Below are 27879 nucleotides of genomic sequence, written 5' to 3'. Positions count from 1 at the left end.
TGACACACTGTTTGGCATACAAGAAGCAAGAAATGTTAATGAATATCCAAGAAATTGAAGATACCATAATGATAACACAAGACACAAAACAAAATTACAAAAGGAATTTATTTCAAAAGCATAGGGGAACATTTACATTTGAACAAAGTGATAAACAGGTGTCTTGCAAAAGAAAAAAACCCATGGCATGAAATTTTTCATTCAAATTTTTTAAGCAAAAATAATCTAAGTTGTGCACTATTGCTTTAGGAAAGGGAAGGGGAACAATGAGGCGGTAAGGGACGGAACACAGTCAACTTAATATCAAACTTTAGAAAGTAAAGTCACTTTTTAGCTCTGAGTTTACAAATATTAAAAAGAAAAAGAGGAAAAATTATACTTAATGTTCAAATTTATATAAATGTAGTCCCAAAACAGCTTCTGTACTTGAAATGGCTTTAGGCCACTGGCTGATCTGACTCTAAGGTCCAGACTACCTGGTCACAGTTGTCAAATGGCAATTCCATGTTCCTGTATCTGTTCAGATACCAAGGGAGCTTAAGTTCAGCTCATAGTCTTTCGGAATGTTTAGAGATTATTGCCACCACTCCATAGTCAAGCTGACCAACTTCTTTTGCTCACTTGTATCATTCTAGTCTTCAAAAAACATTTTCTCCAGAAACATGTGCAGTAATTCTAACAAAGGTTTTTTTTTTTTTTTGTCTATTCCCCCAGTATAGAGGTAACACAATGAAGACACCTGCATTGGAATCACAAACTATTCCTCAAAAAATAGGTCAAACTACTAGAAAATGTCACTCAGGCATTAGATTTGAATAACAAACCTGGGGAGGGAAGATTAATTGTGGAACAAAAATATATGAAACATTCAAATGCAGAGCAAAGGGCCTATGCTACTAAAAATGCCCATGACAATTAAACACTCCACAAACCCCCCATCTGTTGTTTTAACCTAAAGATTCTACTGACTAACTTATACAATAATTTTGATTAATAACCTGAGAAGTTAAAATCTTGAAAGTGGCAAAAGCAAACTGAGAGAGCATCCCTTACTTATTGGTATATTACCAAGTCACTTTTCCTGGGCTGCCCTGGTTATCAAATCCCCAAATTCTAAATTACTCTATTTCATCCTGCAGAAACCTGTATGTACATCAGATTCAGTATTTTGGCTGTGTTTCTCCAACAGGGATCTCAAATTTATCTTTGAAAATGCAGCCTTTGTTTTAGTTTTAAATAACAATAATCATGTAAGTGCAACTGACTCAAAAGCCCTCACTACTGGGAGGAAAACCTAAATAACAAGTGAATAATGAATTCAGCCTCAAGAGGATAATCACCGTGTCAAAGACTACCCGTTCCTGGAATTAAAAAAAAAAAAATGACTTATGTTGTATAGTCAAGTTTCACAGCATGCATATATATATATACACACACACAGACACAGATATATGCTCATGTATGTATGTATATTATACATACACATTTCTATGCAAATAGGAAGATCCCATATTCAAAAGTTTATATCACAACATATGGAGAAGAGTTGAGTTAAGCAGTGCAAAGCAACTTACTTCTTCCTAAAAATGTCATGTCATTTCTACATTTTAAGAAAGCTGATTATTTTTGTTTTTCTGACACGCAGGAATACTGTACCATTGCCTAGCAGCTTTATTAAATAACCATGAAAATAAATGTTAAGTCTGACCATTACTCTTCTCCATATGTTGGCATCGGGGAGACAGAGGGGACAGGAAAGTCAGGAACCTTTCAGCACTGATGATCTTTACCAGTTATCAGAAATGGACTGAATTTTATTACAGTTTAGATCTGAATAGCTCTCAATAACAAATTATCAAGATGTTTAAAAGATTCACAATGTGAAGTCTGAATAATGACGATATTGCAAAAACAAGTCAAGATTGCAGACAAAGCATCCAAAAATATCGCTGTGGTTTTTACCTTGGACACAACCATGGTTTGTTACAAAAGTAGATCATACATACAAAGGTATAAAGAACAGTAAGTTTTTAGCTGAAGGCAGCAGTCTTTTTAAAGGGACACCCCCGGCAATCCAATGAGTAGTAGAATTAAGTATATTAAGCTCATGACAATGCTGAAGAATGTGACTTCTCATTCAGTAGAGTCTTCCCCGACTACGATTTCCTCGTGCTCCCCAACCTCGGCCACCTCTACTTCCCCTGAAGGCTCCTCTCTGCTCTACGAAAAAGCGAACAAGGGTTTAGGTCTTGTTCAGGACTTCATGGGACAGCACACACAGAAGAAATGTACCTGGAAGCTCTGAATGCAGCAGGAGGCTCTATCAAAACAGCATGGTATTCTGCGAGCACATCTACAAGTTCAAATGTTTACATAAAACCAGGGCATCATATATGCCAAAGCACATTATCTCAGGGTACCAAACATATTCATAGTATGTACTCAATTAAATGTATCCCATTAAAAATATTTCAAGGTGACAATGTTAATGATAACTACATTTAGTTCTTTATTTTGGTGCCTATCACAAAGATAACTAATGAAACTATAAACGTGTCTATATTTAATATGGATTAAAGCTATAGGCCTTCAAAATTTATTGTCATATATATAAAATATCTTAAACTACCAGTGATCAACTCTGAAAAGTTAGGCTAGAATGAAAAATGTACCTTTCAAATGCAATGAAAAGGCAATCTGTTTGGGTCACCACACTGAAAAATAATGTTACAAATTCTGACAGCTTTTCTCACTGCTTTGTCAGCTACATATGAGCTGCTCAGAGTGCTGCCAAAAAGGTTGTATGTATATATATTACAGTGTTTGGGTTACTGATGTAAATAAAGCATATCTCTTGCTGAAAAATCAAGTCACTTGGATCATATGATAGAATGAGTCCTTGATTTACTTATCAGTCTGTTTCACTGGTCCAGAGAAATATTTCTCAAAGGAGTCTTTCCAGTGAAGAAAACTGATTGATGTTATCAGCAAGGCTGGACCTTTCATCATACACAAATGAGTAAGAGTCTCAAACTTCTAATTCCAGAGACCCAATCTCCTCATTGGAACCTTCAAACTTCCTCACTGCAGGAATCTTGTTAGGAGCAATAAAAAGAACCTGCTGTTGCCATTTTTGATCCATAATGTTGGAGGCTTGAAAAATTCCTGTCCAGTCAGTACTGCAATCCATTTTTTGCCATTATGGCTAGAATTATGTTACTGTTTTTGGGTGATGCTTTATTTTTTTCCCTCCAGAAACTGAGTTAGAAAACTAACTAGACCTTTCCCCAGCTTAAGCAACATTTACCTGTCAACAGAATGGAATCTGATTCAAAGTCACCTCTCACGTCATGATAAATTTTTCTAAATTGACTGGTATGCCAACTATTTAAATGAAACCAGCATGAGCTATTACATTCAAAAAATCACTTTAATGATCTTTATGATGGTTTCAAGCTTAAACTAATACTGCTACTAGCTAAAATTATACTTAAAAAATTATTTTAATATTCAAAAAAGGTAAAAGTTGAAGGACACAAGTCACAAAATATAGAATTAGTACTTGTGGGTTACCAGGGAACTCTTGTTCTACAGGAAGGAAAGCTAAACATGGGTATGTGCAAATACTTTGAAAATGCACCAGGAAGCTGGACCAAGTTATGGGAACAAACACCTTTTGACAAAGCAAATAATAGAGATGATGGTTAGTAAAGTGAAAAACCTTGATAAGGAAAAAAGTCTAACTATGCCTACATGGACTCAAAGACAAATTACAAATTCTGGCTCCTTCTCTGCACAGAACTAGTTTAGGCCCAAGACACTGGCACAATCTATTTTCTTTGCAGCAGACTTGGTCACTGTAGTAAGACAGTGATATGATAAAATTGAGTTTGGCTGACATAGAAAGTAGAATTTCAATGATTAAATATGGGTAATAAAGTCTAAGTATCAAAGACTCAACAAAACATTTTTCTCCCTCTGTCTTGAGGCAACACAGACACCCCAGGAAAAAAAAATCCAACACTGTTTCTCTTTCCTCCTGACCCACTGTCAGTTCCCTAAGGAAAGGACATTAAAAAGGTAGAAAAATTTGAGGTACACAGGTCAACTAATTTTCATCTGTAATACTGAGAACTGTTTTCAGCTGAATGGGTGAAAGAAATCCAAGAAAACTCTTCAAACTGTTTCTATGAGAATACTTATAACCTGATACATCTCAACTCCCCCAAATAAAAATACTAGCAGAAATTTTGTTCCTACTTTCCAAAAAGAACAATCAGAGTCTAGTTTGCTTTGTAACTCAATTTATGACAAGCACTCCAATTACAAGGTTGCTCCTGTAGGAGTACTGAAGTACAGGAACACCAGACACAAAAGGCAGTTAACAGGTGTGTTTGTCATTCTGTTACTTTGCTGACTAAGGAACAACTGAAGCTGTAAGGGACTCCTGGATTTCTTCCTTGGCCTTGCCGTGTGGCTTATGGGATCTTAGTTCCCTGACCAGGGATTGAACCCCAGGCCCTCGGGGTGAGGTCGAAGTTCTAACCACAGGATGACCAGGAAATTCCCTGATTTTTGTCTTCGGTAAAACTGCTTCCCCCCTCCGTATTGATAATTAAAAAAATCACAACCTAAGGCTTTGCATTTTTCACATCTGTTTTCCACATGCATTACATCATCTGATTCTAAGGCAGGCAATGAATGTCACAGGGCAGAATACTCATGGAAATTCAGAGTAACTGACTTGCCTAAGTGAAAATAAATACAATTCTCTATGTATTTCCATAGTTGATTACATTCATCTAAATCAAATGAAGATGGTATCTGAGAGAACAGCTGATGTTAAGAAAGGTTTTGATAAATACCACATTAAATCATACAAGTGACAGAGGACAGACAATATTTAGTGGAGTAACAGAATCTTTTCCATTTACAAAATGCTATCATAAATATTTTTTGAAGTTTTTAAGTTCTCTGCTATCCCTATTTTTCAGATAAGACAAGAAGCCAAGAGAGGCATGTTTACCTATTATTATATAAGTAAAAGAGTTCAGTGATCTTTTCTACACTAAAGTTGCCTCAAGGAGTCTGACTGGAGTTTAACGGTTCATTTCACAATCTGAAATTGCCTTTTCATAATCTTTTTGCTCAGATATTGGAGGAATTTTGCTATTATAGAAGGCAGTTACTTAATGTCAAATCATCTCATCCTGGAAACAATTATAGTAGAGTATATGCTTCAGAATGTACTTTTTTGGGGAATAATTACTGTAGAATTAATTCTGATTGGTAATCAAGACCAATCACAAGTATGTTTGGTTCTAGATATTAAACTTTGTCTTCTTAGGCAAGATTAAGGATCTGAGTCAGTGATATTTATGTCCATTCTTCTTTATAAGCCAACGAGACAAACTTCACTTCTGATTCAACAGCCCTGAGCGAGACTGGACTAGTGGAAGTCGACAGGAGGACTGCACTGGGCATGGAGGAGAATGCAAGAGGACGCATCTTTGCCAGCTGGTGCTTTCCCGCCTGCCTCTGCCTTCCAGGCTTCTCCTCCTGAAGGAGCAGACAATGGGAGGACAAGCAGGAGGCTGACGAGGCCCAAGAAGGATCATTAATACCACATCTGCCAGAGGCTGTATCTGTTCCTGAGGGAGAATGGACACCACTTCTTGCTTTGAAGCTAAAACAGGGAAAATCAGGAATGGATGGTTCATGTCATCTTCCTTCCTTTTTTTTTTTTTTTCCTGTTGGCATCTCTGAATACAACAGGCTTATTTTTCAGGTTCTTAGTGTTACATGCTCAGCTCAGTGAACCCACAAGGGTGACTTAGAAAGGAATAGGATAAGTTGTTTTCCCAGCAGTTCAAGTTCCCCACGCTAATGCAAAAAAAGTAACCTGAAAGAGCTATGATACTCAATTATTACTTAAAATCAAGTATAACACAGTTTCTGCCTAATCTCTCATATTTCTTGTACCCAAACGGAAACGCTCACCATAATTAAAGTTGCTCAAATTGCTGCTATATTTCCCACTAGGAGGATTATAAATCTGCCTGGCATCCCTTTTTGGTCCTGCTGAAGATTTCTTGGGAGGTGAACCTGAAGTTGTATCTTCACTGGCTCTCTTTTGCCTATAACGGTAGGAAGAGGAGCAATGAAAAAAAAATTCTTTTATATCAGAGGCTAGCAATAAATTTATCATATTAGTCACAAAAGACACCCTAAAGATGACAGTCACATCAGAAAAAAGGAAATGACATCTGATGTCATCAAATTAACTCTGCTTTGGTTATGCAGACATTGTCACAAGGGCATTTACAAGGCTCTAAAACAATCTGAAATATGTAACTTCATAGATTATACACAAGTGACTCATTTCATAGAACTTACCAAAAAAGTCTTATGCCACAGCAATACAAACAATGGTTTGAAAATTCCAGAGTTGTATTCCACCAGTTTATTTTATAAACACTAGATTAGATTTTCTATATAAGTCATGCTTCTAATAGCTATATTTTAACATCTTATTAAGACTCATTTAATAATGTACCATTTTGTACAGGAAATGCAATAATCTGAATTCAGACTTTTCATATTTATAAATCAAATATTAGAACACTTTAATCCCTTTTAAATATGTTTCTTACCCAAGTTCAACCTTCTGTACAGGCTTCCAGGATAATGTTACTGTGCTCTTATAAGAAGGAGGAATATGGAAGAGATCCTGAAGAAACAAAATGAAGAGATTTCTAAAGTATTTGGTGGTGTGGCAAGGGGCAGTAAAGATAGGAAATGGGAAGACACATCTTTAATCTTAGGAGGAGAGTAACTTATCCACTTGCTTTTGTGCTAGTGACTAAAAGAAGAACCTAGGGAAAACTGCATGAGAAAGTAAACAAGGACAATTTGGTTTGCAAATGACATACATTACCTAATTAATGTCATTTTGTGCACATCACTTAAGAAACTGCAGCTAACTTTTTTCAAATGTCGTTTCAGGTTACAGGACAAAATATCAATCTTTATCAACTTCAATAAAATCTCCAAGTGGTTTCTTTTGCACAGATGCAGTCACTAAGGTGCTTTAAGGAAAATATAATGGTGCAATCTGCATTTGCTATTGCAGATTTTTAAGTGGTTCAAAACTAGAACAAAACCAACGGTCTGGGTAATCATGTTTTTCCTCCCCTCAAATATCTATATATTACCAATAATGAAAAATTCCACATTATTTAAATACTAAATTATCAATATATGGTAATGCAAATATTTGCTAAATTTAAATACTGAAATAATTCAGAAGTGAAATAATCTAGTCCTCTTTATACCCTCAAAACTATGATGAATTTATATTTATCGTTTTACCCTAATTTTCATATATAGGTAAAATCTGATAAAAGTAAACTGAGTTTCTTTCACAGTATTTGCTTATTCTAAACATTATCAACATTGATTTATGGTATCAGTTCAAATAAAGTAAAATCTCACATTTTAATGTATTAATTCACCATTTCAAACTATGATTTATATTTAAGATTTGAAATAAATGGAGCCTATTATAAAAATTTTCTTTCAGGTGTGAGTCAGTTTTCTTCCCTCTTAATGCCCTTTCCCTTTTCCTCTTGGCACTGATAATTCATCCCTTAATGTCTCACTGTTTTCTCTGAAAAGTTACCTTTCTCTTCTGATAAAAAGTAAGTATTCCATGGGATTTTTACCAGACTACTTTTAAGACATACCACTAGCCCTGATTTTGTTACTGTCAGGCTTTGTGCTGTAAGTGTGACAAATATTTCTTTCTCCCACCTGGCTATAATACTGTTAACTGTGACAATACCGTTAACTTACGATATCAAGTGATGGGTTCTTTGTTGTGATTGCTCTTTTGTTCTTTCAGGTTATTAGTTTTTGTTTAGGCTAACAGATACTCGAGGAGGGTAAATGGAACTGAACCATATTTATGGTTTAATGGTAAGGTACACCTTAGCCTACAGTATAGAACACTCTCAATTTATTACATAGAGAAATTAACAGAAAAGAGCATAGGACATGTCATGCACCACATAAGACTGTCCATTCTTAGTAGAAGTGAAGCAGGGTTTTATTGGTCATTCAAAAGGAACCAATAGCATTAAAACTACAAGAGCTTAAGTCAGTGAAATTTCTGAGTCTAATGTATCTGCTCCAATGCTGTTTGTCAGAACTGTGCATGCCTCCCTTTGTTTACAGTATCTTCTGCAATAACATTTAAATAAATAAAACAATGAATTATAATAGCTACAAAAATGTTACTTGGTATTATAAAAAGCATAAAGCTTTAAAAGGCCAAATGTATGCAACGTAATGGCATTTCTCCTTCACTAGACCATTACGGACATATCCCTTGCACTAACTTTCTAGCTAGTTGGGATGGCTGAGTAAGAAAGGAAGACTTACCTTGATTAAAACATTAATATTATTTGTTATTTTCAATGCAACAACTTTAATCTTGTTCTGTAAAAGGAAAACAACATTAAATTAAAATGCCAGTAACTTTTATGATATATTACTTTCCCATATAAAACTTGAATTCCACTTCTTTTTCAGAATCATTTCTACAGTTAGGAAATTCATTGGCTTATATGTACAGATAATGCTTATTCCTATTTCTCGACTATTAACAAATGTGGCGATGGCAAAGACAGCAAATAATCTTTATCTTCCCTCAACAGGTTAGAACATTAAACTGTTAACTACAGTTCACTTGAAAACCAAGTAAGGTACAGGTCACTGGCATGTATCAGTTGTTCAAAAGAAACTAGTTTACGTTACAGAAAGGCACAAGGCAACTTAAAATATTTCATTAGGACTAGGATGAAGTAGGATGAAGACTGATCAAAATAGATGCGATCAGGGAAAACCAAAGATCCCAATGTAAACACAAGATATAGTTTGGTACAGAATTAGTAGTTTAATACTTTTAATTTTAATGTAAACTAATGTTTGGGTTTCAAAAAGGTAAAATTTTAAAATGTCACAATCGCTAATCAAATATTTAAACAAAATGTGCTGCTAATGAGACCCCAGTGAAAGATCAGTATGTATCAAAGTGTGGTAACAAACACTGTTCACAAACGTTGGAAACATTCAAGACATTTCAACAATGGTAGAAGTTTCCTAGATAACTTAGCATATAGCTAAATATGCAGTCTTCTAACACTTTATCTTCAACTTTTAGACTTAAATCATCAGTTCAAATAAAGTTGAATGGTACACTTCAATATATGAATTCAGTCTGAATTTGTAATGAATCGTGGCTATTATAAAAATTTCCTAATGAGATATAACCCAGTCTTCTTACCTCATCTGTTTTTAAGGCCTCGCCTGTTTTACCTTGGAGAGCCAAGCGAAGTTGTCTGATATAAACCTGCAGGCCCCGTGCAAAGTACTGCAGCCTAAATGAAGAAGTATTTATTAATTAACAAATCATCACTTCAACTCTGTTTTTAAATTTGAAGAAAACTACAGCCTTTACCAATAAAGAGTAAATTTTGAGGGGGACTTTCTTTTAATTATCAATGTATGATCATAAGAGATACACAAATAAGTAAAATAAAAGTAGTTTTTCTTTGTCAAAAATTGGAAGAGATCCACACTCAACCTGGCAATGGAAACACTTCTAGAACTGGGTTAAGGAAGCTTGTTACATTAACCTGCAAGGTTAACCTAAGTTAGCAACAACCCAGAACCATGGGTTAGAATCAGGTGGCCTGGATCCTTCTCTTCCACTAGTCAAATGAAGCTCAAGTGACAGACACAAGTCACTTAATCTCTCTGTGTTTATCTGCTAACAAGGGATGGTGTCTGACCCATTTGCACCTTAGGGTCCAGTTTAAAAATAAAACAAAATTGTAAATTTTGCAAAGGATGTTGAATAATCTTTTTTTCAAATTTGTTTCCAGGTAGTATGTGTGGAAAAGTGCTACAGTAACTCAGCCTGCCACCTTCTAGGAATTCTGCATGATAACAATGTGGCATCACTGTTTTTTTTTCACTTTCAGAGTAATTTCCTAAGATGTTTGCTTCTGGTCAAATGTTTCAGCAAGTAATAAACCTGTGCCTTACCAAAGCATAGAGGACAATAACAGGTGATACAGTAGCTTAAGAAGAGAATTTGTTAACGATGATTTAATACAAAGTATCTTCCTGAGAAACAACTTAAATTGATTTCTCCAGTGCTGCTCCTCCAGCCACACTACAACATAATAAAAACCCTATAAGATATTAAGAGCAGCTTCTGCTGCTAAGTCGCTTCAGTCGTGTCTGACTCTGTGCGACCCCATAGACGGCAGCCCACCAGGCTCCCCTGTCCCTGGGATTCTCCAGGCAAGAACACTGGAGTGGGTTGCCATTTCCTTCTCCAATGCATGAAAGTAAAAAGTGAAAGTGACGTTGCTCAGTCGTGTCCGACTCTTAGCAACCCCATGGACTGCAGCCTACCAGGCTCCTCCACCCATGGGATTTTCCAGGCAAGAGTACTGGAGTGGGCTGCCATTGCCTTCTCCGATTAAGAGCAGCTATAGTTTACCAAATACCCAGTATATGCCAGGCACTGTGCTTAAAGCTTTTCATTACTGTCATTTAATTCTCTATAAGGTAGATGCTAGTATCTATAAATTTAACAGTTGAGGATAATTTGATTCTCACAACTCTATAAGGCAGGTGCTATTATCTATAAATTGAACAGCTGAGGACAATTTAAGGTGTTAGGTCAGAGAACCCGCCCAATATCCTAAAGCAAGTGAGGAGAGCCAGAGTCCATTTCTGTAAAAGGCCATCTTCTGCCAAGCATTCGTCATGCCACCACAGTTGTGTCTTTGTATACATTCCTGTTTTGTGGATCTTGCATTCTTTTGCATTGTAATAAGAAAGGGTGGAAAAAGCTCTTGCAAAATGAAAACAAAACCAAGGCAGCTTCAAGATAGCTTTCACCTTTTAACAAGGACTGAGGCACTTCAATCATATATCACCTGATTTTGAAATCTTTGAGCTTTTCTGCATTCAGCTTAGCTGTTAAGAAATCTGGAAGTTTTCGGCCCAACTGGTGAAAGCTATACAACAAACATTCCACGTAACTGAACTGCAGCTTGGGTTCTTCATTACCGGCGTTCTCCCCATTTTCTGCTTCTTCTGGAGGGAGAGGCATGTACTCCTAAGAAATGAAAATGCAAGAGATATACGAGATCTGCTCTAGACACTCTAATTATAAAACATATACTCAAGTAATTATAGGACACACTTTTAAGACATGAAACATTATCCGTATTAACCTATAGTATAGCTGTTGCTGCTACTGACGACAAAAGTAGCCAACCCAGCACTAGGCAGATGAAGGAACTGAAGTTCTGAGAATTTAGGTAAAAAACCAGCTGAAGAGTCAGGATTCAATCTAGGTTTGGCAACAAAAGCTGATGCTCCTTAAACAGTATTCTTAAAAACAGTTTCTTAAAAAACTGAAAAGAGAGTTACAGTATGATCCAGCAATTCTACTCCTGGGGAAATATCCAGAGAAAACTAATTCAGAAAGATACATGCATCCCAATGTTCACAGCACTATTTACAATAGCCAAGATATGGAAGCGACCTAATGCCCATCAACAGGCAAGCAGACAGGATGTGGTGCGTCTCTCACACTGCAGTGCTCCCCAGCCACAAGAAGTGGGAAGACGGCGCCACCTGCAGCCACAGGGACGGACCTAGAGATCATTACTAAGCAAAGCATGCCAGAGGAAACCAGACTGTAAGACGTTTGTCTCTTACGAAATTCCTAGAGGAAAACATAGGAATAAAGCTCCTCAACGTGGGTCATGGCAATAATGATTTTTTGGATATGACACCTAAATTGTAAGCCACAAAATAAAAAACAATGATGACTTAATGACTTTACTTCTAGGCTGTTAAAGCTATTTGGCCCTGGGCAGTAACCGCTCTGGAGCAAACATTTACAATATTTTGATGAAGAAATAGCAGAAAAACTTACTATATAAATCTTGTATTATATTTTGTCTAAAGCATCAACAACAGAAGAAATGCAAAAGACTAAAACAGATTTTTTTTTAAAAAAGTAGACAATTTTGTGGCCTGAGCAGCTAAGAACACTTGTTAGGATTATTACCTAAGTCACTTCAAAATCTGGCTCTGCATAATCTGTAAATACTATACTACTAAGCTTTGGGACGCTATACTGACTGTGCCATAAGGAAAGAAAAACATTCTTACCAGTAACTTATCAAATAGTTTCCTTAAATTTGTTTCTAGCTTTTCCATGTCACCACAAAATGAACTCATTTCGGCCAAGAGTTTTAATACCTAAAACACACAATTTACTGTTATTAGCATTCTTTTCTTTGAATGAGCAAGGGTTGTAAGATAATATTCTAGATAACTATTTAAGATTCCTTATTTTTCAAATAGGCTTTTACAGAATCATAATGTTTGAACTGGAAAAAAAAAATTTAGAAATGCAGCTCTATTTTACTTTGAGGAAACTGAAGGTCGTAGAGAGAACATAACTTGGCAAAGTCACGAGATATGTGAGTGGCAGCGCAGACCCTGAAACCCTGACCTCATGGCTCTCAATATGCCTGTGGGGATCAGGAAGGAGAGGAACACACACGGCGCTCTCTGCCTAGAGGACAATGATGTACAAGGAACAGACAACGAGCAAGGGCTCTTCACTGCTAATATGTAGGCTGGGCCTCCTCTGCTATCAAATGCAGTCTCTGGACACTATCAAAGTGTCAGTAACCACCACTGTTCCTGAGGTTCATCTCTGCTTTACTCAATCCCAGTCTGGAAAGTCACACCCAGGACATGTGGAGCAACCACAGTTAAGTGCACTGTGAGCCTCCCCTCCCCTAAAGACCCATGAGGAAATGGCGTATTTCCATATTTCAGTTCAACTAAAGAAACATCATCAGGTGCTTTTCAGAATCAGGCTCTACATTAGATTTTGGAGATTCCGAGAGGAATAAGGTTAAATTGGGGAGAAAGAAGTAAGTGTTTTTATATGCTCTGAAAAAATGTGTATGTACATTAGAGTTGATATAGAAGGGAGAGAGGGTAGTCAATTCTATTGGAGAAGGAATAAACGACATTTTGTGTTAATCTATTTAAACCTGGCTCTATCAGTTACAGAGATAGGAACTGTCAAGACTGAACGATGTATTTAAAAGCATTAAGGCTACAAAGGTAGAGAATGACTATAATGAAAACTACAGGCATTGCTTTCCCACTACAGCAAACTCTCAATGAATCCATAAAGCATTCCCATGTAATTAATCCTGGGACAGGTTATTAGCTAGCCACCACCAGGCCTTAAATCTCTTAGCAATCAGATCAAGTTAGTGGTTTACATTCAGGTTGAAATATGGCAATGCCTTTTCAGTGCTAAAGCCAGAAATTTTCTCTTACCTCCAACTGTATATCAAGACCTTCCACTGGGGTAGTCAAGGAACTGAGGTTAGGGAGAACTTGCTCACAGAAATAAGTCACGAACCTTGTGGAATGAACATTTTTCTGTAAAAATCCAAAGAATACTGAATTGTCAAAAAAAAAACAAAAACATATTCTCTCAAATTTAATAGTCGAATGTCAATCAATAAGTGCTCAGTATCAAAGCATCAAGTACTACAGCTAAAATACAATGGGGGAGCATATCCCAGAGCATCTCATCAGTAACCTCAACAGACAGCATATACTTAGTTGCAAAGTAATCTGGAGCATGGGACTTTTATACATCTTTGAACTCTTTGATTCTAAGGTCAAATTGTGTGGAAAACTTCATTGTTGAATTTTAGAGTATACATTTCCCCAAAACGATAGCTCCTTTAAATTGTGTTTTTTAAACTTTGCTATATACATCTCAAAAGATTCAGTGCCTGAGGAGGCCCAAAGCCAGACAGAAAACAGCAAACTTACCTATAACAACAATCTAGACAATTTAAGAAAAAGAAGTTAGGTTACTAAACTGTTTTAAAAACTCAGTGAACACTACAAAGTAGGACATAAAATTCTCAAGACTTCAAAAGTCTCTAGGCAAGACTTTAAAGAAACTTCTTGCTGCTTTGGGCTCTTCACCTAGGCCTGTGTAAAACAAATGACTGCTCCACTGTGTTAATACTTTAATGCAGAGCTTTGAGGAGAATGGTCAAGTGTGTATCTACACAATTACAAGCCAATAATCAAAATACTAGCTATATAGAACAAAGAGCTCACAGAGAAGAGGGGTACTGCCTGCCGAGTGCACTGTAAAAGCCTGTCCACACAGTCAGGGTCCGAGGGGTTGAAGGTTTGCTCCAGGTCAGCCTGCTCAGCCACCAGCTCTACCAGTTGCTGCCTTCCACTCACTGTCTGTAAGCTTTTTAACCCAGACAGTATCTTCATGAACAGGACAAATTCTTCACCAGTCACATCTTCTAGCACCTGGAGACCATTCAGAATAGTTATTAGTATCTTTATCACTTGAATGGAAAAGAAAGGGCAATATTGAAACTGCATAGCAAATCAGTTTTGAAGAAGCCACTTTGCTGACTTCTGAAACACTGGAGAGAGAACTTCAAGCTTCAGTCGACTTAGCTTCAGAGCAAGTCACGCACTCTCAGTGGTGCGTTGTATCATTTCCAAGGGAACAACACTTAGTTCTTGCGGAAATTTTACTCTTTTTTTATGTCTAAAGCACAGATGTACACACAGTACATAAACAGATATACAGTATATCTGCGGTGTTCAAAATTTCATGGGAGAGTGGCTAAGGATACTATTTAAATCTAAAATATCTAAAAAGGCTCTTCAGGGGCTGAGAGCAAAAAAAAAAAAAATCACGAAAATCTGGCAATAAACTGTTAAATCAGATTCAGTTCCTTATATTTAAAAGCAGCCTCATTCACATAACATGGTAATTACACACAAAACAGGAAAAGTGAAAGTCTCTCAGTCATGTCCGACTCTTTGCCACCCCATGGACTTTACAGTGTGGAATTCTCCAGGCCAAAATACTGGAGTGGGTAGCCTTTCCCTTCTCCAGGGGATCTTTCCAACCCAGGGATCGAACCCGGGTCTCCCGCAATGCAGGTGGATTCTTTACCAGCTGAGCCACAAGGGAACACAAACAAAACAGGAGACCACACAAATTTTCAGTCCTCTGTATTGGTGGGTCTAAACCTTTCTGTTCACTGACCAAAGGAGCAAGCAATCAAGACATATCCCACCAGACACAAAAGTGAAATACACAGCTCCTTTCTCTCTCACTGAAGAAATCTTACCAATAAGCAAGTGAGTGGTGCCATTAGAGACAACGTTGAATTTTCCTGAACATGTAAAAATAAACTATTCCCAAACTCTGGTGCTGTTTGAATGAAAAGTTAATTGTGGCACACCTTTCAAATCTGAGCAACCATAACTCTGCTAGTGCTGGGTGCACAAATAAGCGTGGTCTCCTGAGCTTATAATGTCATGGAACAGTATAAAACCACAGGTCATTTCAAGGTGATTTCATTTCCATTTTGAAATGATTCAGAATCCTACGGCTGAATATCCTAAAATTAGGGAGGTAAGGTAAGATGAAGTCGCTCAGTCGTGTCCCACTCTTTGCGACCCCGTGGACTGTAACCTACTAGGCTTCTCCATCCATGGGATTCTCCAAGCAAGAATACTGGAGTGGATTGCCATTTCCTTCTCCAGGGGATCTTCTCGACCCAGGGATTGAACCCGGGTCTCCCGCATTGGAGGCAGACGCTTTAACCTCTGAGCCACCAGGGAAGTTAAAATTAGGGAGGCAGGTGGGAAATAAGTAAAATTTCCTGAAGGAAATGATTCATTCAGAGACCTGACGAATGGATAGATTTTGAGGATAATACCACAAAGGATTTATATGTGATCAAACCCTTTAAAGTAACACAATAATTCATCATTACAAGTGCTGCTGCTGCTGTTCCATCACTAAGTCGTGTCTGACTCTGTGCAACCCCATGGACTGCAGCATGCCAGGCCTCTGTGTCCCTCACCATCTCCCGGAGTTCGCCCAAGTTCACGTCCGTTGATCGGTGATGCCATCCAACCATCTCATCCTCTACCGCTCCCTTCTCCTTTTGTCTTTTCCACTTGCCATTAAAGTGACCAAAGTGCAAAATACAGCAGAAGAAAACCTTGAAGTTCTACAGTGGTTCTTATGGGATATGTGATCTTATAAACAGGCTATGTGGAGCACTGATGAACAGTGCTAAAATCAACTACGCTCCTGGGCATTACGGAAGTTCACTAAAAGACAACGGAAGCTTACCTTTTTGGATTCAGTTAGAATAAGTTCCTCTACCTCCTTTGTTAAGACTTCATCTGGTAAAGTCTTAAGTTTTGTAGAAAGGAATTTAATTGCTCGCTCTCTAACAATGTCCTCTCCTTGAAGTATTTGGCTGAACAAGCCACCTAAAGTCCCTGCAAAACAAAATAGTTGATCCGGGAAGTCAATTCTATACAGGAATGACATCCTTCAGGTTAACTGGAATTACAGCATTTCTTTTCAAGTGAATTACTATACATCATGAATATCACTGATACTGGTTAAACCAGTCTAAACTTTCTACAGTCTCAACCATAAGAGTGATCGTACACTTTGTTCATGGATTCAGAATCAGCTTGAGCATGACATTCCTTTTCTATGATTATTAATAGTAAATAAGCCCAAGTATTTTTGGATGAATTCTTTCAAGTGGGAAACAGAGTTTTTCCAACATATTTCTAAGGGAAAAGTTTGGTATGTTTTAAAAACTATTTCTGCTGGTTTTTTGAGTCATCTTGACTCAACATCTTGAGTTAAGCTGCTTTTTTTTCCCCTGAGAACACTTAGAATTTTTATGAAACAGATGTCTGGGTAAATCCCAGACTTCACCCTTAATAAGAAATGCCAAACTCCCCAATTTTTTAGGACATCAAACACAATTCAGAACAAGAAGTGGCCTTACCTTTTGCATCCATCTTAAATATACTTAAGAGCGCATTGTTCACTAAGTTAAACTCTGCAGAGTCATCTGGATAGAGAGAAAGAGGTACAGTGTATAATCTGCTTCATTTTCAAACTTAAGCCTCAACACAGTTTGTCATAGATTACACTGAGAGGAGACATAAACTAAGCATTTATCTCAGGTACCAAGAAAATACATCTTTCCTGTAAGGGTAGAGACCCTGATCTAGTGATCTCTCCTCTAAGGGTAGAGACCCTGATCTCGTGCACCTGGCCAGCGCTTATGCTAAGATGGTAAGAGGGCACAGTTAAGAAACTACAGGGAACTGGGGGTGAAACTGCGACGCATCACAATGCCCCGGAGAGTCCAGTCATCATACCTTCACAAACAAAATCACAACAAAACTAGAAACCAGACAGCCAGAAGTCATTAAGCTGCAAACTAACTGAATGAAAAAAGAATTTAAATTTCTATCAGAGGCAAAATCTTCAGGGGGAAAAAAAAAGAATCATTATTTCAGAGAAGTTACGTTTAGCTAAAAGGGTAATAATAAAATTCCTTACCTGTTTGCAAAAGTTGGGTTAGTATATCTGCCACTCGGGGGAGATTTTCTCCAGTGGCAAACTGAGGCAGCTCTTTAATTGCTTGCCGTCGAATCTGAACATAATTTCAAATAAAAAATTAACCAAATACTATCATGAATAAAAACCACCACCTCGACCTTTAAAGAGGACAAAAAGCACAAGAGAAACCGTAATTACCGGCATATGAGCCACAAAAATATAAAACATGAGATTTTCAGTTTTAGAGATAATTTGCTCCACTTTAATATTCAAACTTCACAGAATACTAAAACAACATGTGGTGGAAAGGGACATTAAATACAATTCTCTGACTCGAGTAGACAGACTGGAGATCATAAACAGTCTATATGTTGACTACATACAATTGTTGGGTTTTTACTACTACCTGTGGGCACACCATACAGGATCCCTCAAGAATGGCTGCAGAGGCCAAGGTCATGGCTGGTAACAACTTTAGGATTTTCAGTATGCAAATTTGTGGATATATTCTGTGTACTTAATTCCAAATACAGGATCTTGGCTTATCTAGTTTAATATAAAAATTCAAATTATGCACGAAATGTTGATGATTCACTAATTTCATTTGAAAAGCCAGGGGCTAATAGTTGAAAATTCTTAGGAACTTGTATCAGCAGCCAGAAATGCTAATGGTTAATTCTGTTCCAAGAGAAAACTATTCCTTTTTATTCCAGTAATGACATATAATTATTTCACAGTTCAATTATTTTTCTGATATGAAAAATATTTAGGGGTGTTGAAACTATATATTATGCTGCAATGCTATTATTATTTTAAATATCCAAAAAGCATAAATTGACTACAAGCTAAAGCCAGTCTGATTTCATATGCGCTTTGCCTAACAATCTATGAGAACGATGTGAGCCACAACTGTTTTCAACAGTGGAAAATAAATAAGCAAAATGAAGTATATTGTATGCATTTTTCACAACTGAAAGGTGGTGAAAGAGCTGATATATTTTCTCACATGTAGACTGAAGCCTTGGGATGTTGTCCCACCAGACCAGACCCGACGGCAGTATTTTATCGTGCACTAATGTGACTGCTATTTCAGTTACATTAGCTACACACAGAAAATGTCTGAAAGTGGCAAAAGCAACATCTGAAAACTTGTTGAAAGTATCAACCATAAACGTACCGATACGTCTTCATCTTCACAGAGGTCTAACTGTGCATTGATAGCAGAATCAGCCAATTCTGGAAAATGCTTAAAGAATTTTGGAATAAACTGAGCTGCTAATCTTTTTTCCTTAGTCCCACCTTTGACACCATCCAGTATCACTTGATAAGCATCTTTATGCTGAAACAAAAGAATAAAGCAGAAAAGAAATACAATTTTGAAGAATGGGAAGCTAAACAAACTTTTTTGAGTTTGCTTTAAATTAGTAAAATTTCAAACAGGCTAAGAAATAGGGCTTATTTTGGGAGTTTTATTGCTTAAATTTAACACCTACCTTCCTACTATCCGCTCCTTGCCCTTCACATTATCTTTGTGATTTGGGAAAGAGAGAAGAATGATTCTAATTTTATGTGGAAAAACCAGGTTTGTTATGTACTAACACTTCTTCATTTAGTGATTAACTGTTCTTAGTCTTGTGACTGTATCATGCTTTAAAATTTTGTAATAAACAGAATAAACACAACTGTACTCATCTCACATACTAGCAAAGTAATGCTCAAAATTCTCCAAGCCAGGCTTCAACAGTATGTGAACCGAGAAAATTCCAGATGTTCAAGCTGGATTTAGAAAAGGCAGAAGAACCAGAGATCAAATTGCCGACATCTGTTGGATCACAGAAAATGCAAGAGAATTCCAGAAAAACATCTACCTCTGCTTCACTGACTACACTAAAGCCTTTGACTGTGTGGACTGTAACAAACTGTGGAAAATTCTTTAAGAGATGGGAATACCAGACCACCTGACCTGTCTCCTGAGAAACCTGGATGCAGGTCAGGAAGCAACAGTTAGAACTGGACATGGAACAACAGACTGGCTCCAAACTGGGAAAGGAGTACGTTAATGCTGTATACTGTAACCCTGTTTATTTAACTTCTATGCAGAGTCCATTATGTGAATTGCTGGGCTGGATGAAGCACAAGCTGGAATCAAGATTGCCAAGAGAAATATTAATAACCTCAGATAGGCAGATGACACCACCCTTATGGCAGAAAGTAAAGAGGAACTAAAGAGCCTCTTGATGAAAGTGAAAGAGGAGAGTAAAAAAGCTGGCTTAGCACTCAACATTCAAAAAACTAAGATCATGGCATTTGGTCCCATCACTTCATGGCAAATAGATGGGGAAACAATGAAAACAGTGATAGACTTTATATTTTTTTGGGCTCCCAAATCACTGCAGATGGTGACTGCAGCCATGAAATTAAAAGACACTTGCTCCTTGGAAGAAAAGCTATGACCAACCTAGATGGCATATTTAAAAAACAGAGACATTTACTTTGCCAACAAAGGTCTGCCTAGTCAAAGCTATGGTTTTCCCAGTAGTCACGTATGGATGTGAGAGTTCGACCATAAAGAAAGCTAACCGCAGAAGAACTGATGCTTTTGAACTGCGGTGTTGGAGAAGACCCTTGAGAGTCTCTAGGACTGCAAGGCGATCTAACCAGTCCAGCCTAAGGGAAATCAGTCCTGAATATTCCCTGGAAGGACCGATGCTGAAGCTGAAGCTCCAATACTTTGGCCACCTGATGTGAAGAACTGACTCACCGGAAAAGACCCTGATGCTGGGAAAGACTGAAGGCAGGAAGAGAAGGGGATGACAGAGGATGAGACAGTTGGATGGCATCACCAACTGGATGGACATGAGTTTGAGTAATCTCTGGGAGTTCAGGATGGACAGGGAGGCATGGCGTGCTGCAGTGCATGGGTTGCAAAGAGTCTGACATGACTGAGCAAGTGAACAGACTGAAGAAACACAGTTCTCAAATAACTGTGTTACATTTAGATATACCGATCTATTTTCAATGGCACACTGCACAAGGTAGAATATATTCCTGAAATTAAGCAATAAGAGGAAAGCTAGGAAGCTTTATTTTGTCTGTTTTAGAATATAAAAATGGTATTTTTTTCTGCATGCCCAATGTCACAGACTTAACTTTTCATTAAAATAATACATTCAAAGTTCGTTTGTTTCCTTTAAAAAAAAATTTCAGAAGTGCTTGTCCTCAGATACTCATAATATGAAGAGTCAACAAATTCCCAGTCCCCACTTCACACCTGCCTCCAAACTAGCCCTTTTATTAATGGATCAAGTTGGGAAACAAAGCAATACATATCGTGACTACAGAAAACTTTTAATTACTGGAAAACCTTAAACATACCACTAAACCAAATTTGCACACAGCATCGTATTTCCTCTGTGAAAGGCAATCCTCTAAACGCTTTAGATAAGTAAGTGGATGACTAAAGAACATCCAGTAGATTACAGACTCAAGGAAAAAAAAAGGCAGGGTGCAAAGTGATTTAGGTTCATTGGAATCTCAATTAAGGACGCTGTTTTTTAAAAAAATAATCAAAAATAAAGTGTTTTATGTATCAAAAGGCTATGGTCACAATTAGATCTTTGAACGGTACAGATTTTAATACATACATATTTACTAAATTAATGACAACTCCTCCTATTTTAAACATTAATACCAACCCCTGTGAATAAGGATAGCTTCCTCATGAAATGCAGACACAAAATCAGTCTTCAGGAATTACTGCTTCAAAAGCATATTACCCACTTTTTTGTGCAAAGGTTCAAAAAAAATCATGGCTGACTTCTCTGCCACATTACACTCCTGTAGCTTGCTCCATAGCTTCTGAAAAGTGAAAATGTTAGTCGCTCAGTGTTAAAGTGAAAGTGTTAGGTGCTCAGTCATGTCCGACTCTGACACTGCATGGACTGGCAGGCTCCTCTGTTTATGGGGTTTCCCAGGCAAGAATACTGGAGAGGGTTGCTATTCCCTTCTCCAGGGGATCTTCCTGACCCAGGGATCCAACCCAGGTCTCCTGCATTGCAGTCGGATTCTTTACTGTTTGAAAGTAAAGGCTTCCCACTAGGGAAGCCCTCAGTAGATGTCATAAAATCAAAGTCTGGAGCCATCTGACATCCTTATTTTTTGCAGAGTTATCAATCCAATTTCCTTTAACTTGAATTTCAAGCTTAGAAAGACCTTTGAATTGTCTAAAATTCACTGTCTAAAAGTAAATGAAGAATTCCTGCTTGAAACAACCCATCCCTCTACGAAGGAAAAAAAAATCTGGAATAGAACAAAAAGGGATCACCAGCAACATTTGCTGAAAGCCTACAAGGGGCTGTGGAATGCCTTGTGTATTGTGTGGAATGCCTCACAGTAATCCTGCGAGTTAGGTGTCACTACTATCCCTATTTTTCAGATGAGAAAACCACCAAGGCTCAGAAAAGTGAAAGAATTTGTCCAGAACCACACAGTTAAGTAGCAGATCCAGAACCCAAACATAGTTCTGATGGGTTTTTAAGTCACGACCTGTGTCTAATACCAAGCTTCTTTAATTGGAATCTTTCAAATTAGTATCCTGAGATCTTAATTAACAAAAGAGGAAAGAAAAGCTTGCCAGATCCAGGGTTGTCAAAGGTAATTTGAGTCCTAAATATAGGCTTCACACAAGCATGTAAATTGGAATGTATTATCCTAAACAGCAAGACCTTTGCAAAGTTAAGACATTTCAACATCGCTAAACTACCATTAATAGTCATCAGTTTTATCAAATAATTTCACAGACATTATTAACAGACTTTAATTATCCTTTATGAAATGCAAAATAAAATTATATTCTTCTTTGCCAGCTTTTTAAATTATCTGTTTTTCAACTGAAGTATACGGACAAGACTTTTAAACAGAAATCTCCCTCAAGTAGTTACTACTTCTGGTTTTCAAAGAAGAAACAAGATATAAGTGATATTTTCAGTGATCACAGTGATTCAGTAACAGGTAGATGTGTAAACACAATAAAATGTTTCACATCCTACACAGCACTGCGCATTTTCCTTTTCCAACAGTTGCATATTTTAGCTAGATAAATGATTTATGATCCTAATAAGAGGCATTAATTGTAAACACTTTTAATACATTTCTAAAACTATATTTATCTGTGATTTTAGTATCTAATAAAAAGAGCAAACGCAAAAGAAATCACTAAGATATTTTCAAGTGAAAAAGTTACAATTTGACTCACATTCCGTAGACACATTCTAAAAGAAAAACCTTCTAATTATGACTGTGAAATCACAACTAGTAAGTAGCAGTGATGTGCAAAGTAAAGCCATTACTTTAGAGAAAAAAGGACACAGTTTCAACAAATTTCTCAAGTATGACATATAAAGAAGATGGATAAACTAAGCTATATTACTTCCTTCCTTAGACTCAATTAAACTTAGTTTGTGTGTTAAACTGTTAACACTTCTACATATTTTTGAGGGATTATGAACTTGGTTGGTCTTTGATTTTAGCTTAAGCATGCCAGAAAAAAGTACCGAAAGAATGCTACTTCATGAAACCTAAGTCAGTAAAGTTTATACTTGTCTACCTTTAAAGCCAATACACCCCTGTGTAAGAGAACACAAGAGAAATCAGAGTTTAGGTATTATATTGGTCAGATCTTACCTCAGTCTAACTGCCAAAATCCCTTAATAGTTGTTTGGTTTTTCTTTAAGTTTTTCTCAACTACATAACATAAAATTAAATATTTACATCTTAAAATTAAGTATATTCATAAAAAGTTGAGACAAAATTTAACGATGGGCCACAGCATGTTCTTTTATGGCCTGTTGGGGACCAGGAAAAGGCTTAGAGAGGGATAAGAAACACAGCAGAGGAAGGAGACCTGCCTAAGGAGTGGCAGCGGCAGAGCGGGAGAAAGGGGGCCGGATAAGGAGGCGGACAACACGAGTTACGAGAGGAGAGACGACAGAAGGACTGGAGTTCTGAGGTATTAAATAATGCTTCACTTAGAATTTACGACCTGCAGTTTGCTCCTTAGAACATACATGGTCATGGTCTAAGTATGTCTGAGCATGTGCGTTTAAAGTTCCCTTCTGCATTAAGACAGACTCCTTGAAAACAGGGGTATGTGGTAAATACGCACCTGTTCCTTCCTTGACTGTATCTCTTCAAATGTGCTACTGAAGGGCTTGGGACAAGGCAAGGAGAGAAACAAATAAAAGAATTTAACCCTGGGCAGTCCCCTCAGTGGCAGCTCCCTGAGCAACTGTGGAACTCACCTCTTTAAAAAAGGGTGAAAATCAAAATAAAATTAGAAGGAAGTTTTAGACTAAGAAACTCAAACATGGTTTCAAAAGTGTCCAGAGAAGTGTGTGTTAGTTGCTCAGTCGTGTCAGACTTTTTGCGACCACATACTCTATCCATGGAATTTTCCAGGCAGGAACACTGGAGTGGGTTGCCATTCCCTTCTCCAGAGAATCTTCCAGACCCAAGGATTGAATCCAGGTCTCCTGCATTGCAGACAGATTCTCTACCATCTGAGCCACCAGGAAGTCCAGAGAGGTGCCTGCCAGGAAATTCAAAATCTCTACTGTAAATCTTCTAAGGTAACATGAAAATCTGGCTTAGGTACATTAAGAATGTAAATTTTTTCCCCTCTTCTTAAAAAAACATGAATGGTGTCCCTTCTGGTAAGTTGGCTGTTGCTTTCAATTAAAATTTATAAGCAGTATCTTGAAGCCCAATACACTTTTCTTTAGTGAGCAGTTTTAGGAATTTTCTCTAAAAGGGAAGGATTATTACACAATAGAGCAGAATTAGTTGGCATTACAGTTTAGGCCAGCTTCAGTTCTACCAGAATTTACTGTCTGAGGCTCAGCAAATCATGACACTTTATTACACAGAGATCTTTCTATCTTATTTAGTTGTTTGACACTTGACATTACAGAGTCATGAAGGTACTGATGTGCCATCACTTAAAAGAACTATGCTAAAATTTTACTGTCCAGCAGAGTGTCTGGTGGGCTCCCCAGGTGGCTCAGCAGTAAAGAATCACCTGCCAAGCAGGAGACGTGGGTTCCATTCATGGGTCAGGAAGCTCCTCTGGAGAAGGAAATAGCAACTGACTCCAGTATTCTTCCCTGAGAAATCCTTCGGACAGAGGAGCCTGGTGGGCTACAGTCCACAGGGGCACAAAGAGTTGGAGGTGACTTAGCGACTAAATCAACAATGGTGTCTGCTACATGACAGGCACTCAAAAAAGACACTGAATAAATGAAACTGCGGGTCCTCATTCAGATCTGCGTGAAAGGCGGCCCTCCTGTTTTTCACAAACTTCTGTCTCCTAAGCACTCTTCCTAAATTAAAAGCTGATTTCTTCTGAGAAACGTTACTGACCTCTTGAGGAAGAACTCTCAACCTAAGCTGGTAGATTTATAACTAAAGATGACGTAAGAGGAAAATTTGAACAACTCTCAAATTCATAGCATAGGAAAACTCCAGTTTGGCTTCTGTTTTCTCTAACATACTCTAAGTAGGTGACTGTCCAGCAAAAAATGAGGGTTACGGGACAGCACTGGGTTCTTGGGAAGAGTCCTGAATCACCTCTTTGGGAGAGCAATGTATACAACTGACTTGAGAATCACTGTTCTATCTTTTGCCCCCCATCCTCTCTGCAATGAAGTCAATTTTAGGCAGAACAATTTGCTACACTCTTCCCCAACTCAGTCATAACGAACAAGAACATCTTCACTTACTGGTTCTCTTAAGGAACAAGGGCAACAGAAGCTAAACTGAGAGACCATGTAAAGTTCTCCCCACCCTGCCTCAATGGGCAGAAAATGTTTCCTTCACAGCTGACTTACACACACCCCCTATAAACATCCACAAGAGACTATCAGTAAATATTTACCATCTATGACATCAAAATTCTCTACTGAAGTGGAAATGTGTAGGAAAGAAAAATGTGATACTTGAAACTGCTACATTCACAATTCTAGATTAAGCTAAATATGGTCCCCAAATAAGTTTTTTGTTCAGCTCATAACGATTCAACCTGAATTATACATCTCTTTACTCTTTCTCTTAAAGAGATGGGAATACCAGATCACCTTACCTGCCTTCTGAGAGACAGGTCAGGAAGCAACAGTCAGAACCACACATGGAACAATGGACTGGTTACCTATATGCAGAGTGTATCATGTGAAATGCTGGGCTGGGTGAAGCACAAGCTGAAATCCAGATTGCCAGGAGAAATATCAGAAACCTTAGATATGCAGAGGACATCGCCCTTATGGAGGAAAGTGAAGAGGAACTAAAGAGCCCCTTGATGAAAGTGAAAGAGAAGAGTGAAAAAGCTGGCTTAATACTCAACATTCAAAAAACTAAGATAATGGCATCTGTTCCCATCACTTCATGGCAAATAGATGGGGAAACAGTGACAGACTTTATTTTTTGGGGCTCCCAAATCACTGCAGATGGTGACTGCAGCCATGAAATTAAAAGACGCTTGCTCCTTGGAAGAAAAGCTATGACCAACCTACACAGCATATTAAAAAGCAGAGACATTACTTAGCCAACAAAGGTCCATCTAGTCAAAGTTATGGTTTTTCCAGTAGTCATGTATGGATGTGAGAGTTCGACCATAAAGAAAGCTAACCGCAGGAGAACTGATGCTTTTGAACTGTGGTGTTGTAGAGGACCCTTGAGAGTCTCTTGGACTGCAAGGCGATCTAACCAGTCCAGCCTAAAGGAAATCAGTCTTGAATATTCATTGGAAGGACTGATGCTGAAGTTGAAGCTCCAATACTTTGGCCACCTGATGTGAAGAACTGACTCACTGGAAAAGCCCCTGATGCTGGGAAAGATTGAAGGCGGGAGGGGAAAGGGATGACAGGATGAGATGGCATCACCAACTGGATGGACATGAGTTTGAGTAAGCTCTGACAGTTGGTGATGGACAGGGAAGCATGGCGTGCTGCAGTCCACGGGTTGCAAAGAGTCAGACACGACTGAGCATCTGAACTGAACTGAATTACACATGTTCAGAAAAAAAGGATGGGAGATGCACAGCCACAGCTTTGGTAATGTTATCAGTCTCTAGGATTTCCCACTTTCTACTCCTTTGGTATGGGTAAGCAGGAGAATCAAATGACGTTTTAAGCACTGAAAAGATACAGCATGGGATTTCTAACAATGATGGAGATTATGTCGGGGAGAGACTGGTTCTTTTACCAAGAAAACACACCACCACTTTATCAACTCCTCAAGTTCAATGGACTCTGCACTTGAAGGCTCACAAAGCAGCAGCGGCTCGGAGGGCCGATTCAGCACTGCTGAAGTTGTGTCTGGGCAAACACTTTAGGGAACTCTTGCCAGACAACTCTATTTAAAGCTGCACACCACCCCCCCGTTCCCCCCGTGCATGGCCCTGTTATATTTTCTTCACACTTTCCACGGGGTGTGTGAGTGTGTGTGTGGTGGGTGGGGCGGGAGGGAAGCATCTAACTTTCTTATTTATCACTGCTCTTCCTCACTAAAGATGCGTCCTGGGAGAGCACGGGTCTGTCTTTCTCGTACTTCCAGGGCCCGGCGGCAGAACCTGGTTCCTGGCAGGCGCTCATCTAATGGGCTAAATAATGAAATCATAAGCCCTCATTAAAGTCTAGACGTAACGGCCCCTTCGGTATTTCACAAACTTCTGTCTCCCAAGCGCTCTTCCTAAATTAACTGCAGATTTTTGCCTAGAGAAAGGCGTTTCTGAACTCTCAATTTAATCTTCCAAGGGACTGAGAGCCACCGAAAAGGAGGAGAAGGACTTCAAAGGAACCCTGGAGGACAAGGATCAGGGAAGAAACTGAACTGGGGGTGGGGGGTGGTGCTGAAAAAGCTGAATTAGGAAACGGTGAGAAAAGGCTGACCACGGGAGGCAGAGGAGCCTGGGACGCGGGGACCGCACTCTGGCTGGGGAAGCCCGGATCTGCACTCCCGGGAGGGGCCCACCCCGACGAAAAGAGCCCGGGCGGCCAGGAGCTCGCGGGCGGGCGAAGCGGCAGCCCCCGCCGGGCCCGGGGAGCGCTTTCCAGGCCGCGGAAAGCCGGGCCCGCAGGCCGCTGGGTTACTCACTTGGCCCACTTGCTCCGTGGCATCGGCTAAGATGCCGTAGTTGCGGTAAAGCTCCTCCACGGTCGGCATGGTGAACGACAAGCCCGGGGCCCGCTCCTGCTGTCCTCGTCGTCGTCGTCGTCAACGGCGCCCCCGCCGCCGCCGAAGTTCTCCAAGCCTGCGACCCGCAC

At 38.6% G+C, this 27879-nt stretch overlaps 1 protein-coding gene across 4 annotated transcripts; it reads right to left on the bottom strand.

Moving 5' to 3' along the window:
- Positions 1 to 136: 136 nt before the first annotated feature.
- Positions 137 to 27879, bottom strand: API5 (apoptosis inhibitor 5). 4 transcript variants are annotated; one of them, XM_068988242.1, is made up of 14 exons: positions 27710 to 27879; positions 18744 to 18905; positions 17567 to 17660; positions 17004 to 17069; positions 16325 to 16476; positions 14263 to 14469; positions 13459 to 13563; positions 12265 to 12354; positions 11016 to 11197; positions 9347 to 9440; positions 8443 to 8499; positions 6654 to 6730; positions 6001 to 6137; positions 137 to 2220 (listed from the first exon to the last, which is right to left on the bottom strand). In XM_068988242.1, exons 1-14 carry the CDS (start codon positions 27776 to 27778, stop codon positions 2138 to 2140), a joined length of 1575 nt encoding a protein of 524 aa, XP_068844343.1. In that variant the 5' UTR covers positions 27779 to 27879; the 3' UTR covers positions 137 to 2137. The 4 variants fall into 4 exon arrangements, with proteins under 4 accessions (XP_068844343.1, XP_068844344.1, XP_068844345.1 ...); XM_068988243.1 differs by having other exon boundaries at positions 137 to 2215; XM_068988244.1 differs by lacking the exon at positions 18744 to 18905 and having other exon boundaries at positions 137 to 2215.

The sequence above is a fragment of the Capricornis sumatraensis genome, chromosome 16 (genome assembly GCF_032405125.1).
Source record: "Capricornis sumatraensis isolate serow.1 chromosome 16, serow.2, whole genome shotgun sequence".
Lineage (NCBI taxonomy): Eukaryota > Metazoa > Chordata > Mammalia > Artiodactyla > Bovidae > Capricornis > Capricornis sumatraensis.
The sequence above is the reverse complement of the archived record's forward strand: the minus strand, read 5'-3'. Positions and strand labels throughout refer to the sequence as shown.

Excerpts from the sequence above, each read along its gene's own strand:
- API5 (XM_068988242.1), bottom strand. The coding sequence starts at position 27,778 with ATGCCGACCGTGGAGGAGCTTTACCGCAACTACGGCATCTTAGCCGAT. Across the intron at positions 6,731-8,442 it reads ATATTAATGTTTTAATCAAG|GATCTCTTCCATATTCCTCC; the intron begins GTAAGTCTTCCT and ends TTGTTTCTTCAG. Across the intron at positions 6,138-6,653 it reads GTACAGAAGGTTGAACTTGG|GCAAAAGAGAGCCAGTGAAG; the intron begins GTAAGAAACATA and ends CTACCGTTATAG.